General features: G+C 40.9%; 1 protein-coding gene across 1 annotated transcript in view; it reads right to left on the bottom strand.

Moving 5' to 3' along the window:
• LOC125331903 (transcription initiation factor TFIID subunit 4-like) overlaps positions 1-17,204 on the bottom strand; it is a 148,464-nt gene that overhangs the window by 45,771 nt on the left and 85,489 nt on the right. The window contains 1 exon segment of the mRNA XM_048316310.1: positions 206-328. Within this exon segment, the coding sequence (XP_048172267.1) occupies positions 206-328 (123 nt within the window).

The following is a 17,204-nucleotide window of genomic DNA, read 5'->3' as shown; positions in this document are numbered from 1 at the left end:
TTCTTTAATTATCTGCTGAAAGTTCACACTTGAAAATACAACTAAAAGGAGATGCCGTTTTAACTGTGGCAAGATAAGCTGGACTGCCAGTCCTGCTGTGCATTTCCAAATGACACACTTCACTGACAGCACCAGCAGGAGCAGCTTTGGCTGTTCCTACGAGGTTCTGAAGGGGTGATTTCCCTTCCTCTGGGTACACACATACCTCTCCTCCTATGGTGAGCAGGCCAGGTGCATCCAGCTTCCGTTTCTTCCGGGGACCGATGGCTGCCAGTGCCGTTAGATTGGCATCCCTCTGCCTCATCTGGGCAAGCTCTTGCTGCTGCATCTATCAGAGAGGGAAAGAACTCTCTTTAGTTTTTATTCTGTTGCCATATCAAAAAGTTATCTTCAGACCTGCAAGCATGAGGTAGAAGTCACACATGAGCAATCCCTGAGAGCATTCTACTGCTCCCAGAAGTACTATTTTAGCAGCCTGGCCATAGAGGAATAATGAAGATACCGAAGTTCTCGATACTCTTCAGAGGATTTCTGCTTCCAAATACCTCACCTGTTTCCAAAACCACAATCCTTTTCATTGAAAACTGCCTCAGCAAGTACTTTATACTAACTACATATCTCCAGTTTAAGACCGATATGAAGAATGTAAATACCAATTCAAATCTTAAAAAACCCACATTTTTTAATCTTACATTTATTTTGAGTATTTCAAACATACTTGATGTTTCTTAAAAATATATACCTAAATTAATAAAATACCTCTGTTTAAATGCTAGCCAAAGGTAATGCTGACACAAAACCTCTACAAACTGAATTTACAAGTGCTTTCTGGGCTTAGGCTTTAGGTAAGAATACATTTGACTAGTTTGAAGCTAGAATTAAACAACCTGCCAGCTGCATTATGTAACAATGTAGCACACTACAGAAAATAGGAGAAAATGCTCTGGCCAGCAGAGAGGCAAGAGTGCATATTAACTATAAACTTTACAGTTCTTTCAGAGTGTTAATGGTGTCACATTCCCATGAACACTAATATTTTAATAAATATTCTGATCAATACCGCACAAGAATAATTGATAAGGCTACCAGTATATTATTTTAATTAGATAAAAGCATTCAAAGCTGTTAGCAATAATTCTTATTAATTTCAAAACTTTGGGTTTGCAAAATGCCTCAATGAACTGAGAGGAGGCATTTGCTTTCTAATCCCACTGATGTCATTCTTATTCCTGCTTCAGCAGCAGTGCACAGAACACCACATTGAGAAATTCAATGGTGGTAATAAAAACATTGTATGATACAGGCACAATTCTTCATTAAAATACAACTGAACTTACAAGCATAGAAGTGTCTCAGCCATCACCTACATGTGATCTGCACATACAAGCAGGGCCTATCTCAACCAATGTTAAAAGGAAAGGAGGTCTAAGCAAAAAAGTGCAAGTGTGGAGTCTCTTTTCTCCATTCACCTCTGCCCAGAAAAAGCGGATCCACCTCATGCTTCCTATTTAGGGCAGTTCTCTGATTAATTCATTTAGCAATCAATACACTTGTGACCAAGCATTGTGCCTGAGTGGCTTTGGCCACAGGCTCACCAACGAGTGTTTCAAACTCCAGTTGATGGTGCCAGGGCCCAGCACGTGCCCAGAGCCAGGAGAGGGGTGGTGGGCGACCCAGAGGGCCCCTGGAGAGCAGCACAAAGGAACTGGAGCCAGCAAGTGAGCGGCACCAGGGCCCAGAACTGGGCACAGCCCTCGGGGTGTGCCCTCACCAGTGCCCAGCACAGAGGGACAGGCACTGCCCTGGTCCTGCTGCCCACACTAGTGCTGATACAGGCCAGGTGCCGTCGGCCTCATGCCCACCTGGGCACGCCTGGGCTCATGCTCAGCTGCTGTCAACCACCACTGGCACTTTTCCCATCTTTGTCGATGACATGGACACTGGGATCAAGTGCACCCTCAGCAAGGTTGCTGACTGCACCAAGCTGGAACTGAGGATGTTCAGCCTGGAGAACAGAAGGCCACAGAAAGATCCCATTGTGGCTTCCAGTGCTTAAAGAGACCAGAAAAGAAAGACAGAGATGGACCTTGGACAAGGGCCTGGAGTAACAGGGCATGAGGGAATGGCTTCAAACTAAAAAGATGTGGATTTGGATGAGATACAAGGAAAAAATCCTTCCCTGTGAGGCTGCTGAGTTCCTGGCACAGGGTGCCCAGAGAAACTGTGGCTGCCCCATCCCTGGAAGTGTCCAAGGTTAGATGGGGCTTGGAGCAACCTGAGACAGTAGAAGGTGTCTCTGCTCATGGCAAGGGGTGAACAAGATGATCTCAAAGATCCCTTCCAACCCAAACCATTCTATATTTTCACATTCTTCAGAAAAAGTGAATTCAGTCACTTAGAATTTGAAACCCCATTTTTCACATTTTTATGCTATATATTTTGCACCCGCAGTTACTATCGTAACTTCAGTGTAACATTATCTAAAAATACATATCTTATCTACAGGGTAAAAGAATTTCCTAAATACAAAAAAGAAATGCAGAAAAATATCTAAATAATAGTGCAAAGGTCTACACATACTTCTCTTTGCCAACTCATATTAGGTTTTTAGCTCAAATATCTTTGGCTCTCTTCCAGATTAAATGCCAGTTAGACAGACCTGCCCGCTTACCCTTTCAAGGTAGATAGCAACAGTGGTGAGCTCTAATCATTTACAAAGGTCATGATCGGAAGCTAGCCCGTAAGCAGTCATTTAAAATTCGATTGATCCCTATTTGTAGTCAGGGAAAGAAAATGGACATTTCAGCTGTATTGTAATTATGAGGCTTCAAGGCAATTGTAAATAGATGTGCAAATCCAGATACTGGCAAATACCTTAGAGAAGAAATTATTACTATAGTATAACATATATCCAGGAAAGGTTGAAGATAAAACTGCATATAAAAAAAGATCAATCATCTTTTTGCTAATTTGCCTTGCTTGCCAGCCTACAAGGGTTATCACAATTATCAGAAGTCTGATGAATATTTAAGCAAGGGCCAACTGGCTTAGAATGATCTCAGACGAAGTTGTCAAGCTCTGCAGAATAAGAAATTCTGCACTGGAGTAAGTATTCATTTCCTGGGAGGTGCAGGTCAGAAATGTAATATGATATATAACTAGTATCATACAAAGGTTATATGAGTATTATATCAGTATCTTATCCAAAGTCACCATTTTCAAACCCACAGGAAGCTAATACTTACTTGGCTCTCTGTGCTACCTGTACTGTATATACCCTGACTGTTTCCACATGGAATATCAGCACCTAATGCCTCTTGTCAGGGTTTCTTTTCAGATGCAAATTGTAAAGAAAAACATGCCACTTCTCTAAATTTCCCATAGTGGGATAAATCTTGCCCTCACTTTGAAACCTGCAAACTGGTGCTGTTTTACCAAGAAAATATGGAATAGCTTTAAGAGTCTGCAGAAAGGTTCCTCAGGTTCTTCATCCTTTCTTTTTTAATCAGTGTGAAAAACTAAAGATGGTTCTTGATATCATACACTAATTTTGACGAATGCACAAGATTTTCCATTACCTGTAATTCAACACCTGACAGAGCCAAAAGAGCTGGGCTCTGTTCAACCCACACTGGGTGAACACTGGTAAGACCTTGTTCTTCACCTCCCTGCGTTTCTCACCCCACATCACCCAGCTTGTCTATGTCTGCTATAGGCTCTCCAGACAAGCATTCTCCTCCACTGGGTGCCTCGCTTATAATCAAGCCCCAGTGGCATGAATAGACATTACTTTAATACAAATAAGGAATATGCTGCCAGGTATAAGAGCTCCAGACAAAAACACAATACAGTTTCCAATACTGGTTTTACAGCACACACTGTGGTAAACTACAGCAGGAAAGAATAACCTTATGTAACCTTCATGAATGCTGATCAAAAAATTTCTAACACATCAAACACATCATCAGTGAGGTCACAGTATCCTGATGTTTTATAACATAGGGACTGAAGTGCTGAAAATACTTGATAAATATTGTATTGCACAAATCCTCATCCATCTTTTATAAATTATCACTGGTGGTTCTTTAGGTTTTATTTGAAGTTCATCTGAAAGCAGAGAATCATAAAATTACATTTAAAAAAAATCAGAAGAGTTATGATCCTGATACTGGTTCCCAAGAGCTGCCTTCATCTTGCAGAGGTCAGTGTATTCCAGCTGACTTAGGAGAGCATCTCTGGACACCCACCATTAACCATGAATCTTCTTACAAGAAAACATTTTCGCAGGTTATAGATACTTTCTAGCAAGACATGTGACAAGACCTTATTTAACATCCCAGACCACCCTTTAACATCCCACTATTGTTGGCTTCTTCATACCCCTATTCCAACATTATCTTTTTTCCATCTCCAAGTCACAGACTTTTGTTTTTTCATAGCCTACATCAGATTACCTGCACCAGTCTCTTTCCTACCCATCATCTGTCTTTGAATGAAAAATATTATCCCCAATTGTAATCTTTGTTTAAAATAATAAAAAGAAAAAAAAGCAGTATCTTGGCTTTGGTTCAAAAGAGGGGACACTGCACCTTGTTCACCAGATGCCAGTTGCAAACCCTGGCCTGTGGAGGCTCTTCTCCCCAGTGCATTCTGGAGCCACACTCTCTGTGTCAAGTGGAAATGACTTTGCAACCAGTTCTGCATACCTGGTTGCACAGTAATCACCCTCTGAATTCTCAGCACTAAGAATAACGTGAATTAAATGTCACCATCTTCAGTGCTCTGAAATTACTCTTAGACGTACCTGTAAAACTAAGGCTACTTAAGCTTCTTACTTTACACCGATCAGTTATATTTTGAAGTTAACAAAGCAGCCTGTTATTACAATACAGTTTATCTTCTAACTAGGCCAGTTACTAATTTCTGGATATTTAAACAAATGAAACACCTGTTACTATCTGTACATCCTGTTACTTAACATGACTTACCAGAAATTAATCTAACTCACTACATCAACCAAAAAGATGCAATCATTTGATAGCTGCATTCATTCACACTCTCATTTTCATATTGGGCTGCTGATGCAAAATCTTCCTTTAACTTGCCTTTATCACAAATAATTCAGATATATTAATCAATAACATATTAAAATTTCTGCCCTCTGGGAAGAAAGCAATGCTTCAATTCAGAACCACACTAATTAACAACAATTAACTTTTTTGAAAGTAAAAACATTTAGATAAAACACAGACAAATATTCCAATACATTATACAAGAAAAATGCTTACAAATTAGATACTGTTCCTTGCTCCTTATCAAATCCAAATGTATTTTTAGCATGCCACTTACTAACTGGGAGGTATCTCATTTGATGAAAAGTACACCATAAGAACGAAGCATTATTTTGCACAATGAAATGTTCTTCGTTGTGGTGGTGGCACAGCATTAAAACCACAGAAAGAACACTACTTTGCTACTTTAATAAAGTGAAGCTAACCACAGAAGTTCTAAAATTTTAGTTTGTTTTCTATAGATCATTATTTGTTATGATACATTTAGGTATTTAAGAAAGAAGTGCCACAAGCCATATGCCACAAGGAAGACAGCCATATGTCTATGTGAAGTATCAACATTAGATCTTAAAAGCTAGATTTAGTAATTTCCAAAAACCAAGAATGCACTTATTTGTCAGGCAAAACCCAGGCAAAAAGAAGTGAGCTTTGTCTAAAACAGAGATGTAGATAAAATATGGACATGAGCTGTAGCTGCTAAAGACTAAGAGAAATTTCCTCCAATATGATCAGAAAGTAAGAGGACTGCTGGAACTCTTAAAAATCCTAGTCTACATATAAATACCTTCAAAAATTAAAGGGAGAAGAGGGAGTGGGATCACATGAGAGAGAAAGGTCAAGGAGGTGTTTCTCTGCCTACAGGCAGAATTCAGGGATGTTTTTTGGCCTAGAAGGAAAAGAATCAGTGACAGAGAGACAGAGATGATTGTGAAGATAAAGAAGAAGAAAGAGCTTAAGGAAGTAGTCATGTATGTTTAAATACTGCCAATACAGGATTTGATAAGGAAATAGAAGCCAAGTTGTAAAATAAGTTTCTGTAGTCACAGAGCCAACTCAGCCCACCAAGAACTATATTTTATGTACTTACAGTTCCCAGCTTAGTTCAGAAATACCACCTAAGAAGAAATGAGAGGAGGCTCCCAGCACCACAGAAGCTAAAAATATCAACAGCATTCATGGGTGAAGACAGGCAGCAGTGAACCCCAAACAGGAAACTGGCAACAGAGGGTGCTAAATGGCAGAAATTTTTGATGAAAGCAAGATCATATAAACAATGATTTAAGCCTCGATTTCTAGCCAATAGGCATCAATGGAAATCCCTCCTAATTCTGTTTGCGATGGATGGCTTAATTCCTGGTAACAGGGTCATATGCTGGGAAAAACTTGTCTTAATTGATGGTTCTGTAACATGTATCTATCAGTCTCAGACAGTGATTACACCCCCTGGAAAAACATCTTTTTGCTGAGGAGTGCCTGAAATGCAGAACCATTACACATGTCCTAAGATGCCCACAACAGAAGGTGCAATTAAAAATGAAACTCATTAAAAATGCTGGCAGGAACCCTGAGAAGTCCAGGACAATGATCAAGAAGGATGGGTGCTTCAGTGAATTTGAGGGAGCCTTGCAAAGCAGCTCGTGTGTGCAGCAGGCCCGTGCTGTCCTCCAGCCCTGCTCTGGCGCTGAAATCTCTCAAGGTCAGCACAGCTCCACTGCCTGGTAAGGAACTGCTCCAAGTAGTGAAGTGTACAAGAGGCACTGCAAAAATGCCACACCAGAGAGGTTTCACCTGTGTAACAGCAGGTCATACACCAAACACATTCTGTGAGACTTCCAAACATTCACAGCTCTGACAAATTGTATCTAATTTTCTTCAGTACAAAGCTGGATGCTGCTTCTTCGCAAGTGTTCTCCCACAAGTCAGTAAAAGCTCCAGCTGTCCCTTGCAGTGGCTGCACATCTATCTGAACTAGATCAAGATTTTATTTCACTGTGAAAGGTGCTTGTCTGTTGGGTTTTGGTGGGGGGAGTTTCTTCTTTTTTTCTTACCCACACACTTTTAACAGTGGTTGAAAATTATTGCATAGCATTAGGAAAAAAAATCACCCTGGGCAAAGACCAAGCTGGGAATGTTTCAGCTTCAAGATGACTGTTTCTCAAAATAATGAGTGTCTGAACACAGTTCTGGAATCTTAACTGGGGAACTTTGGACCAAGCATCTTTCCTACAACAGACATTTTTGTTTATTACATCTAATTTCATTATGTTTTACAAGTTTACTCAAATTTTCCATTTAAACGTGCCCTATTACTTTCAAGATGATGTATCAAACTCTGATACAGAAAATTCCAGGTGCATCCTGCCTTTCGTTTTTATTTTTCCCTGAAATAAAAAGCCTTCATTGTAATTCCCCCAGTCTTGTACATTACACAGTTAAATGGGGTTTTTAAACAATTATCCTTTATCCCCTTATTACTCAAGATTACATACTGTCTGAACTGATACATACATACATATATATATGTGTGTATATATATATGTGTGTGTATATATATATATATATATATATATGATACAGGTTTAATTCTCTTGGAAGTATCCTTAACAGCCAACTCATAACTTATAAAAACCAAAAGCATGAAGAATTTGAGAACTGATTTTAAACTCGTGCAATTTTTTAACATACTGGGTTACATTTTTTGATTTTCCAAATACGATGCACTATTATTTAATTATTAACTTAAACCCATTTATTTCTGCAACTGTCCAACCATTTCTTAAGCTACATATCCCTATCTAGAATAACACAAGGTATAATAAATACTTAAGGAAGATATCCCTCAAACACCTCTGAAAGAGTTCTACAATAATGGATTTTTTGTCCTTCCAGCAACTTTAATCATCACATTTCTTCACTCTTCAGAACCCGTTATTTGAGCTCCAGTACAATTTGTCTGGTTTTGGTTATACTATTCCTCAAACAACTTACCTCTAGTAGCAGCAGTTACAGGCTCTCCTATGCTAAGCTGGAAACACACCTATTGTAAACCTTTATATTTGTTAGGTGCTGTAATAGTGTGTGGCAGATTTACCAAGCCAAATACGGCCCATTTGAGCAAAGGGTTTTTGAGGCACAGACAACTGGGCAGGATCAGCACTACTAGAGCTGGCAACTTACTGAAGTGTCAGTAACATACCCACAGCGAGATCAGAAAAAACTCTGAAAAATTTCCTTAAGATTTGTTCTTTTATTATTATCAGTCTTAATTTTATTTTGGAGCAAGGCAACAATGGACAATCACAAATCTTCTCAAGCTGTTCTTCAAAGGACACGAGACATACAGCATCAGTATGACTGGGAAGAACACGAGTCAAAGAGCTCAATGGCTTTACTCAGAGGCTCCTCATCCTCAGTTCAGGAGCAGCCAGTGGAACATCCTCACTCCCAAGGCACTGGCGAGAAAGATGGGATAAGGTATTTTCCCAGGCCCTTTGTTCATCCAAGCTGGGGTTTACTGTCCTCCCCAGATTTCTAGGATCTTCTCCTTTCCCCCTGAAGTAAGACACTGTGAGGACTCAAACTGATGTTTTAATCAAGATTAGGGAATATAAAATACAGTGAAAGCCAGGAGATCAGTCACATCTAGAGTTACAGACTGAAGTAGTAAGAGCAGGAAACCTGTTGAGCTGTGGCTTTGGTTAGGGACAACTGACACAAACACTGGGATATGGGAGCAAAGTCAACAAAGAGTTTGCTTTTTTAAAATCACGCACTGGAAAATATGAGTGCAAGCAGTAACTCCCAGAGGCTGCACTGCCCCCTGTAACACAGTGCTCAACGTTGGACTAGAATGTGAACCAACTGCTCTGCTTTTCACATGGTGAAGTATCCAGTAAACCTTTCTGAAAATACCCTTTAAAGAATCTTCCACTGTGTCTGAGCAATACAGCAGCTATTTGGATGGTGAAAACTCTCCATGGCTGCTACACCTTTGTGCTAGTGCTAGGGGAGTCTGATCAGGAATTTTATCTGTACCATCTTCTCCGTGCATCAGGAGTTTAAATAGCAGAGCATGGCCTTTTATTACTTTCATTTCTGTTCATCTCTGGCACACACTCAAAATCTGAATTAAGAACCAGTACACCAGAACTACACCAAGAAGATGGAATAAGTTCTTGGCTGGTCTATCAATGGAGCCAACTGAAGACTGAGGCACACGAAGATCTCACCTTCCTGGAAGTGAAGAGTGACACTATTTCATATCATAAAATCTCAACTCAGCCTGAAGCATTTTCCCCATATTTTTCCAAATAAGTATTTCTATTTTTTGAAAAAATTTCTCTGGCTATATGCCGCTAGCACAAAACTTCAGAATAGCAGATATTTTAAGTGCATTTAAAATAGTTAATCAGAAATTCTAGTAAGAGGCTTTATTAACTAGATTATTCCAAAAGAAAATGCCCAGATTTTGATACCAGTCCTCTAGCATTCTTATGGGAAATCTGCATCTTGAAACTGCCAGCCTCATTTGAGGAAATGAGGCAAATGTAGCTATCTACTAAAAATCACTTGGCTGTAATAAGTAATTTTAATCAAATAGTTAGAGAGAATGGCACTGGAGTTAATGTCTGAAGTGTCATAAACAGATGGGAAATGTGCAGTGTAGCGACTGGTTGTGCACTTTTAACGCAATATCCTCTTCTGCAGTCTGGATTGTGGTTTGATCAAGTCTAAGCGACATGACAAAAACAAATTTAATTTATTCTGAAACTATATTCAACTAAAGAATACACAATACAGCAAGTATGCTACTCTGCTCCAAAGTGAGATTTGAGGCAGAGAAAAACACCGGGAACAAAAATAGCCACATGCCCACCACCTTCTTCCCCTTAAAAGTTGTGGGGGTAGTGCTGGGGGTTCACTTGTAAAATGGAATTTCCACTGGGGATGCAAAACAAGCTTGAAATTTAAATAATCTACATCTTTTCTATTTTAGACTTAACTATAGCAAAACCTCTACTGCTCATTTCTGCTGCAGATCAAGGGAACAACACACCACAGTGTGGGGACAAAATATTTCAAGCAATTTCTCAGACACTGACAAGTAGTAAATTAGGGAATCTTGTAAGTACAATACAGTAGTCATCCCCTTCTATTGATCACATATAATTTACATCTTACAAAGATGTGAATTCTTGCATTCTCACTCCACAAGGAAAATCTCAATGATTTATTCATTTCAAATAAAAAATAGAAGGTAGATGAGAAGAATTACTTCACAGGCTGTAGCTTTCTCAGGGCACTAGTGCTAGGCTCTTCTTTCGCACTGCCCGAAGGGCCTTTGTGTGCAAGTCCCTCTAATTAACAAGGTGAATCATGCAGCAGTTCCCTAATTAGTGAACATGACAAGCCAATGGAAACAAGCAGACAGACCTGGCGTACAGATATGGTCAACAAAAGGCACAGCAACACACCATTAAAAAAATGCCTATTTCATGTAAATAAAATAGCAAGAGAACTAGAATAAGACTTAATTTTCCTTTTCATGTTTTATGCTTATTCCTCATTTATTGCAGATATAAATAACGACACAATAAATCAAGGTTTCCAACTGCAAGTCACACCACCTCTCCAAAATCAAAGACTACTTACCCTACGTGAATAAGCATCTCCTTAAGGGGCATTATTTGTTTTCTCTCATTTTTCTGCTTTAAAGAACTGCAGTTACATTAAGCTTAGGACTTTAAGAATCCCTTAATTAATTCTATTCAAAATTATTTTTTCTTGAAATCCTTTTTCACCAACAGATGAAAGGAGTGCAATAGTTGCACTATTATTTCAGTATTAAAAAATGCCTACATTCCCAATATGTCATAATTTTTACCTTTTGTATGAGAATAAATAAATAAATAATAAAAGTGAATAATCAAAGAATCAGATTTGCATTAGAAAGGAAATGAGATGATCTAAAATGTACCTCCTTACCTTCCTCTTTCCAAGTAAAATATTTTTAATCTTTCACTCTTCCTTCTGCTTTTCCTAACAGCACTCAGCCCATCTCCAACACAAGGGGGTTAATTAATTTTCAATTTATTGCATATTGAACCTTTGATTTAGATTTTTACAATCCTTCAGCATTACATATTTTTACAATCCTTCAACATATTATAAGTCTAAAATGTGTCACCACCAGCAGAATATAATTCTTCACAGAAAAACTCCACTATGTTCTTTGCTCTCTATTCCTTGGCATGTTATCATAAGTAAGGAGAACTACAGATTATATCCTCATTACAGGCTCCTCTTTCTCACAGTCTTGGGGGAAAAAAAATATCTGACTTTCCTCTTCGAACTGGGTAAAACTTTCTTATGTTTTAAAATTGATGGTCCAAATACTAATGTCTAAAAAACATAACATTTTTCTGACCAGTCCTATTTTAAAAATATAGGAATTAAAATAGTGACCTGTAAGAAATAATGGTTCTAACATGCCCCTAAAGATTGTTTTTTGGCTATAACTTTAAAGAATATTTAATGATGTTCCATTACAGAACTGATCAGCTGTTTCAAAGTAGTTTTGAATTCACAATAAACACTATCAGTGATCACAAGAAGAAAGCTGGAATCACTACTGTTTGCTGTGCTCATTTTCCCCTTCTTCTCTGTGTGCACTTCCCAACTTGTCTCGGATCCCACCCAGCACAACCCATCCTAGGACAGCTCCAAACCAAGGCTGGAAGTATCCTCTTTTAACATCAAGGCACAATGGATAATCTGCTAACAACTGAACTCTGATCTGCCATATGCACACAGGAAGGATTCAGCAAACAGCCTGTCACAAACACTTACTGCTGCACAGAGCAACTCACAGAGCACGGGCTCTGCACAGTGTGCTGCACACTCACCACACCATCTATTATTGCCCAGACAGCTGCAATTACATGGCAACTACTGCAAAGACAAAATGCACTCGCTGCATTAAAAAGCTTCACACTCCTATTTGCATCTTAAATAAAATCAAGGCAAGGAGATGGGAAATAGACACTGAACAGGCACACCCAGAAATTAATGCAAAATCACAAAATTTGACTGATTGATATTGATTTTCAAATAAATTACATACACAACCACAGGTTATTTTATATATACAACTGCAAAAGTATTTTGCATTTAAGCAAAAATGTTTAGTACTGCCGATAAAAACAAATCCTAATTGTCCACAGGAGTTGTTTTGATATGAGATTATATCTAACACCAGGGGGACAAATTCTGTTTGTTTTGAATATTGCTACTGATGTCAGTAGAGATATTCTATAGTTACAGTGGTGTGGCAGAAGAATTCAATTATAACATTTAAATGTAAGGGACACACATTTAAAAAGTGACAGGAGCAAAAATGCACTCACAGGCACACAGGGCAAAAATAAAAATCTCCAACACAAACCAGTCAGATCACTCTCATACTTGCTACATAGCCTACCACATGTCCTCAGCATTCCTGAATGCTGGCATGCCTGCTAAGGCAGACATTTCCTTACCCATTGGACTTAGGATGTTTGCTTTTCAGATTTTGGTACTGTCCAGAAATTATTTCTCCACATAGCTAGATAGACAGATGAGCATTTTTTAACTGAGGAATTATTTTTAAAGCCACAGTTAAAATTACCTGAGGATGTTTATGAAATGTACATTTATGATTTTTTTCTTTTGTATAGCTGAGCAGATCACAGAAATCACCATATATTGCAATGTTAACAGAAGCACCCATCGACAAATTTAAGAAACATATGCATTTTAGATAACATAACAATGTACAAGGTATTTAAATATTATAGTAGCTCTGTATCTAAATCATCAAATAAATGCAGAGCAGAACACTGTCACATATTACTGAAACTCAGCACCTTGTACTGAGCACCGTGACTGCACACAAAACACACAGAAGTTTAGCTCAATAGTTAAGTATATTTTATCTCTGTATAAATTACCTAGATTAAACCTTGACAAAACTGGGATTAAAAAAATGGTCTTAGAAAACTTTTCCACTCTCTCATGGCCTCAAGATCCCCTTCTCCTCTGCTAAAATTCAGAGCATTGTTCGATTTCTGCACCCTAAAATAAGTTATGAGTTTTCAATCTGAGACTTAATTACGGAAGCTCATGGGGTGAGCTCATGGAGCTTCATATTCTTTAGCTGCTTCCATGTAACCTGAAGGTCTGTATCACTCTATCTTGCAGTCACCTAGATCACTAAAGAGGTAAAATAGCAAAAAGATGCAAACAAGTTATTTCTTAGAGGGAGGGAAAAAATCATCCCATATTTTTGTTTTCCTACACACCCTAGTACACAAGAGATTCCCTGAACACACTGCTTAAGAAGGAAAGACTAGCAAATGCTGATGACAGACCCTTACTAAAAGAGAGAACAATTTTGCTGAATACTGAATTTACTGTTCCTCAAAAGAGGAAGCTGAAAGTAATTGATTTTAATGAAACAGCAGCACATACAGTGAAGTAATAATGTGTATTCAATAACCTTCACAATCATTATCTGTCACAGTAAGGCAGGGCAGACATCCTGGATATTCTACAGGTACCCTCTGAGGGGAGCCCATCTCACTTGTCCACAGCTGGCAGGTGGCCACCACAGCCACCAAATGCTGGGCTGCTTTAAGAGTAAGGGCTCCTCATGAAAACACAGATCACATTTCTCCAGAATTTAAACACAGATTTCAAAAATAAATAGACCAAATTATCCTATTTCTCATAAAAACATGCTCTCTTCTCACCAGTTTCACCTCTAGTACGTTTCCAGTAGAGTGAACATTCTGCTCCTCTCCTGTTGTCCTGAACACAATTAACACCTGAGTTTAGCACTTATGCTCTATTCTCCCATTTTGTATATTTGACACTTTCCTAAAGCTTACTTAATTATCTGACATGTTTGTCAAATAAGAGCTCTTCTCCCTGGACAGATTTTTTTATTATTACTATTGTTTTTTTGGAAATAATAGATTTTAAAGCACCTTTCAGTGTGAATATGGCTTTTGGCCATTAAGAGAAATCTTCAGGATCTACATGATGTTACTTCTGTTTCAAGAATATAAATGTCTGTTCTGGATATAAATACATTTCCTACTTGTGGAGGGAAAGGACACAGCGGTGTAAGAAGCCTACTCTGTGCTTCACGGCTGTGCAGAGTCAATAAACCCATGAACTGTAATTGCAGCACACTGGTTTTCAATTTGCTTTGCTTCAACCCTACCAGATACTGAGGCATCAGTTTTTAGGAAGCTGCAACACCTCAGTGTATGGACACTCATCAGCATAAATACATATAACAAACCTTCCCATTCCAGGAAATCAGGTATTTATGACAATTTCCATGGAAATCTAGACATTAACCACCAATTCAGCAGCAATTTGTAAAACTAAACTACGTGAAAACAAAACTCTTACAAACCATTACTCAACTGCCCAATAACATTAAAAATACATGAATACCTTTCAAGTGTTTACATTTTAGAGATAATCATATCTACCTTTAACAAACATATTTGAGGGGAAAACTGTCTATATTGTGAATGGCAATAATAAATTTTATTTATTTAAGAGATAACTACTATTGAAGGGTCACTACTTTTTCAGGGTATGTTGAGCAGTATCTCATTATTCAGCTAAGATGATATAACTACTCTTTCACAGACTGATGCCGTGTTTTTTAACTACAAGACTAAACTAAAAATAGGAAATAGATGTTAACACACCTTTCATGACCTCTGCATGTTACCACCCAGCCACCTAGCTTGTAGTTCAGAGAAAAGTGGCATAAAACCTAGCTACACTCAGAAATGTTGAGTGTTTAGTTAACCAAAATGGACACTTTTTACCCTACTGTTAATGGTATTAAATATTCTCAAAAATGGGCTGGCAAGGAAGTCTTAAATTACTTTGTTTAAAATTTCACTACTACATTTCAACTTTCGCCTTAACTGTGCTCCCATGAACTCTTTCATCTTCCACTACCAGGTTAGAAACAGACCCCATATTTTATGAGAAACAGTGTGTTCTATGAAATGTATATATTCCAAACGAGGTCCTGCCCTTGTGAGATGACAGAACATATGAACACCCTGCCAGACTGTGAGGTGGGTGTGGGGAGCAGGGGGAGGTCTGTGCGTGGGTCTTGCACAAAGAGGAGCCGAGGCAGGGCCACACAGGAGCCGGGATGTGCAGCCCCAGCCCGAGCGGGCACGGACACACAGGAGCCGGGATGTGCAGCCCCAGCCCGAGCGGGCAGGGCCACACAGGAGCCGGGATGTGCAGCCCCAGCCCGAGCGGGCAGGGACACACAGGAGCCGGGATGTGCAGCCCCAGCCCGAGCGGGCAGGGACACACAGGAGCCGGGATGTGCAGCCCCAGCCCGAGCGGGCAGGGACACACAGGAGCCGGGATGTGCAGCCCCAGCCCGAGCGGGCAGGGACACACAGGACACGGGATGTGCAGCCCCAGCCCGAGCGGGCACGGACACACAGGAGCCGGGATGTGCAGCCCCAGCCCGAGCGGGCACGGACACACAGGAGCCGGGATGTGCAGCCCCAGCCCGAGCGGGCACGGACACACAGGAGCCGGGATGTGCAGCCCCAGCCCGAGCGGGCAGGGCCACACAGGAGCCGGGATGTGCAGCCCCAGCCCGAGCGGGCAGGGACACACAGGAGCCGGGATGTGCAGCCCCAGCCCGAGCGGGCACGGACACACAGGAGCCGGGATGTGCAGCCCCAGCCCGAGCGGGCACGGACACACAGGAGCCGGGATGTGCAGCCCCAGCCCGAGCGGGCAGGGACACACAGGACACGGGATGTGCAGCCCCAGCCCGAGCGGGCACGGACACACAGGAGCCGGGATGTGCAGCCCCAGCCCGAGCGGGCACGGACACACAGGAGCCGGGATGTGCAGCCCCAGCCCGAGCGGGCAGGGACACACAGGAGCCGGGATGTGCAGCCCCAGCCCGAGCGGGCACGGACACACAGGAGCCGGGATGTGCAGCCCCAGCCCGAGCGGGCAGGGCCACACAGGAGCCGGGATGTGCAGCCCCAGCCCGAGCGGGCACGGACACACAGGAGCCGGGATGTGCAGCCCCAGCCCGAGCGGGCACGGACACACAGGAGCCGGGATGTGCAGCCCCAGCCCGAGCGGGCAGGGACACACAGGACACGGGATGTGCAGCCCCAGCCCGAGCGGGCACGGACACACAGGAGCCGGGCGCTTCGCCTCCATCCCCTCGGGGCAGCGCATGTGACGCGAGCGCCCGGAGGATCTGGGGGCAGATGAAAGCTGGCAGCTGTGGCTGCCTCGGGCGCTCGAGGCTGCCAAACAGGGCTTACAAACACGTTAGCACAGCAGCAGAATTAAAGCCCTCATTCAGGTTTGTTTTGGAGTAAGAAACCAATGCGCATAGAGGGGATGCGGGAAAACTTGCCCTGCAGGCTGAAGCCTAAATACACCTTGACCTCCCCTCGCAAGCTGCTGTAGAGTACAGCAGGCTTAACTACGGGACCAAATCATCTAAATAATAATTTATGTTGTTGTCCAAGCAACCTCCTCAGTTTCTGACAAGCAGACACAGCTGACATTTGCTGCCCTCTACTTATTAAACAGGCAATCATATTCTAAAGTGCTGTTAGTCAGCCAAATCAGCAGGAAAGTAAATCTGTTGCAGCGTTCCGATAAAACAGTTATGTGATTTTTCCACATTCACAGCTTGCTCCCAAAGAATTTTCTTCTTTTTTCCCCCGTCAATGCCAATGTGATAAATTGTGTTTAACAAGGTTGTTTTTACCTGAGGAAGACCCATATTTAGACAGAACACCACTGAAGCAAAAGGAGAACTAGAAATTCAGTCTTGACCTCTCCCTTGCACAAACTGATCTGATATATATATTTATATATAGACAGAGGGGGGAGAGAGAGATAGATGTGTGTTTATATTTAGATATATAAAATTGAAAAAAAAATCTTTCAGAAAAGGATGTACCATTGAATGCATTCCTCACTGCTTCTTCTGGAACCTCTGGATGCAATTGTCAGTACCCAAGACAGGCAAACTCAAACCACCCATATCACAAATCTTAC

This window comes from Corvus hawaiiensis, chromosome 12 (genome assembly GCF_020740725.1).
Source record: "Corvus hawaiiensis isolate bCorHaw1 chromosome 12, bCorHaw1.pri.cur, whole genome shotgun sequence".
NCBI classification, from domain to species: Eukaryota; Metazoa; Chordata; class Aves; order Passeriformes; family Corvidae; genus Corvus; species Corvus hawaiiensis.
The sequence above is the reverse complement of the archived record's forward strand: the minus strand, read 5'-3'. Positions and strand labels throughout refer to the sequence as shown.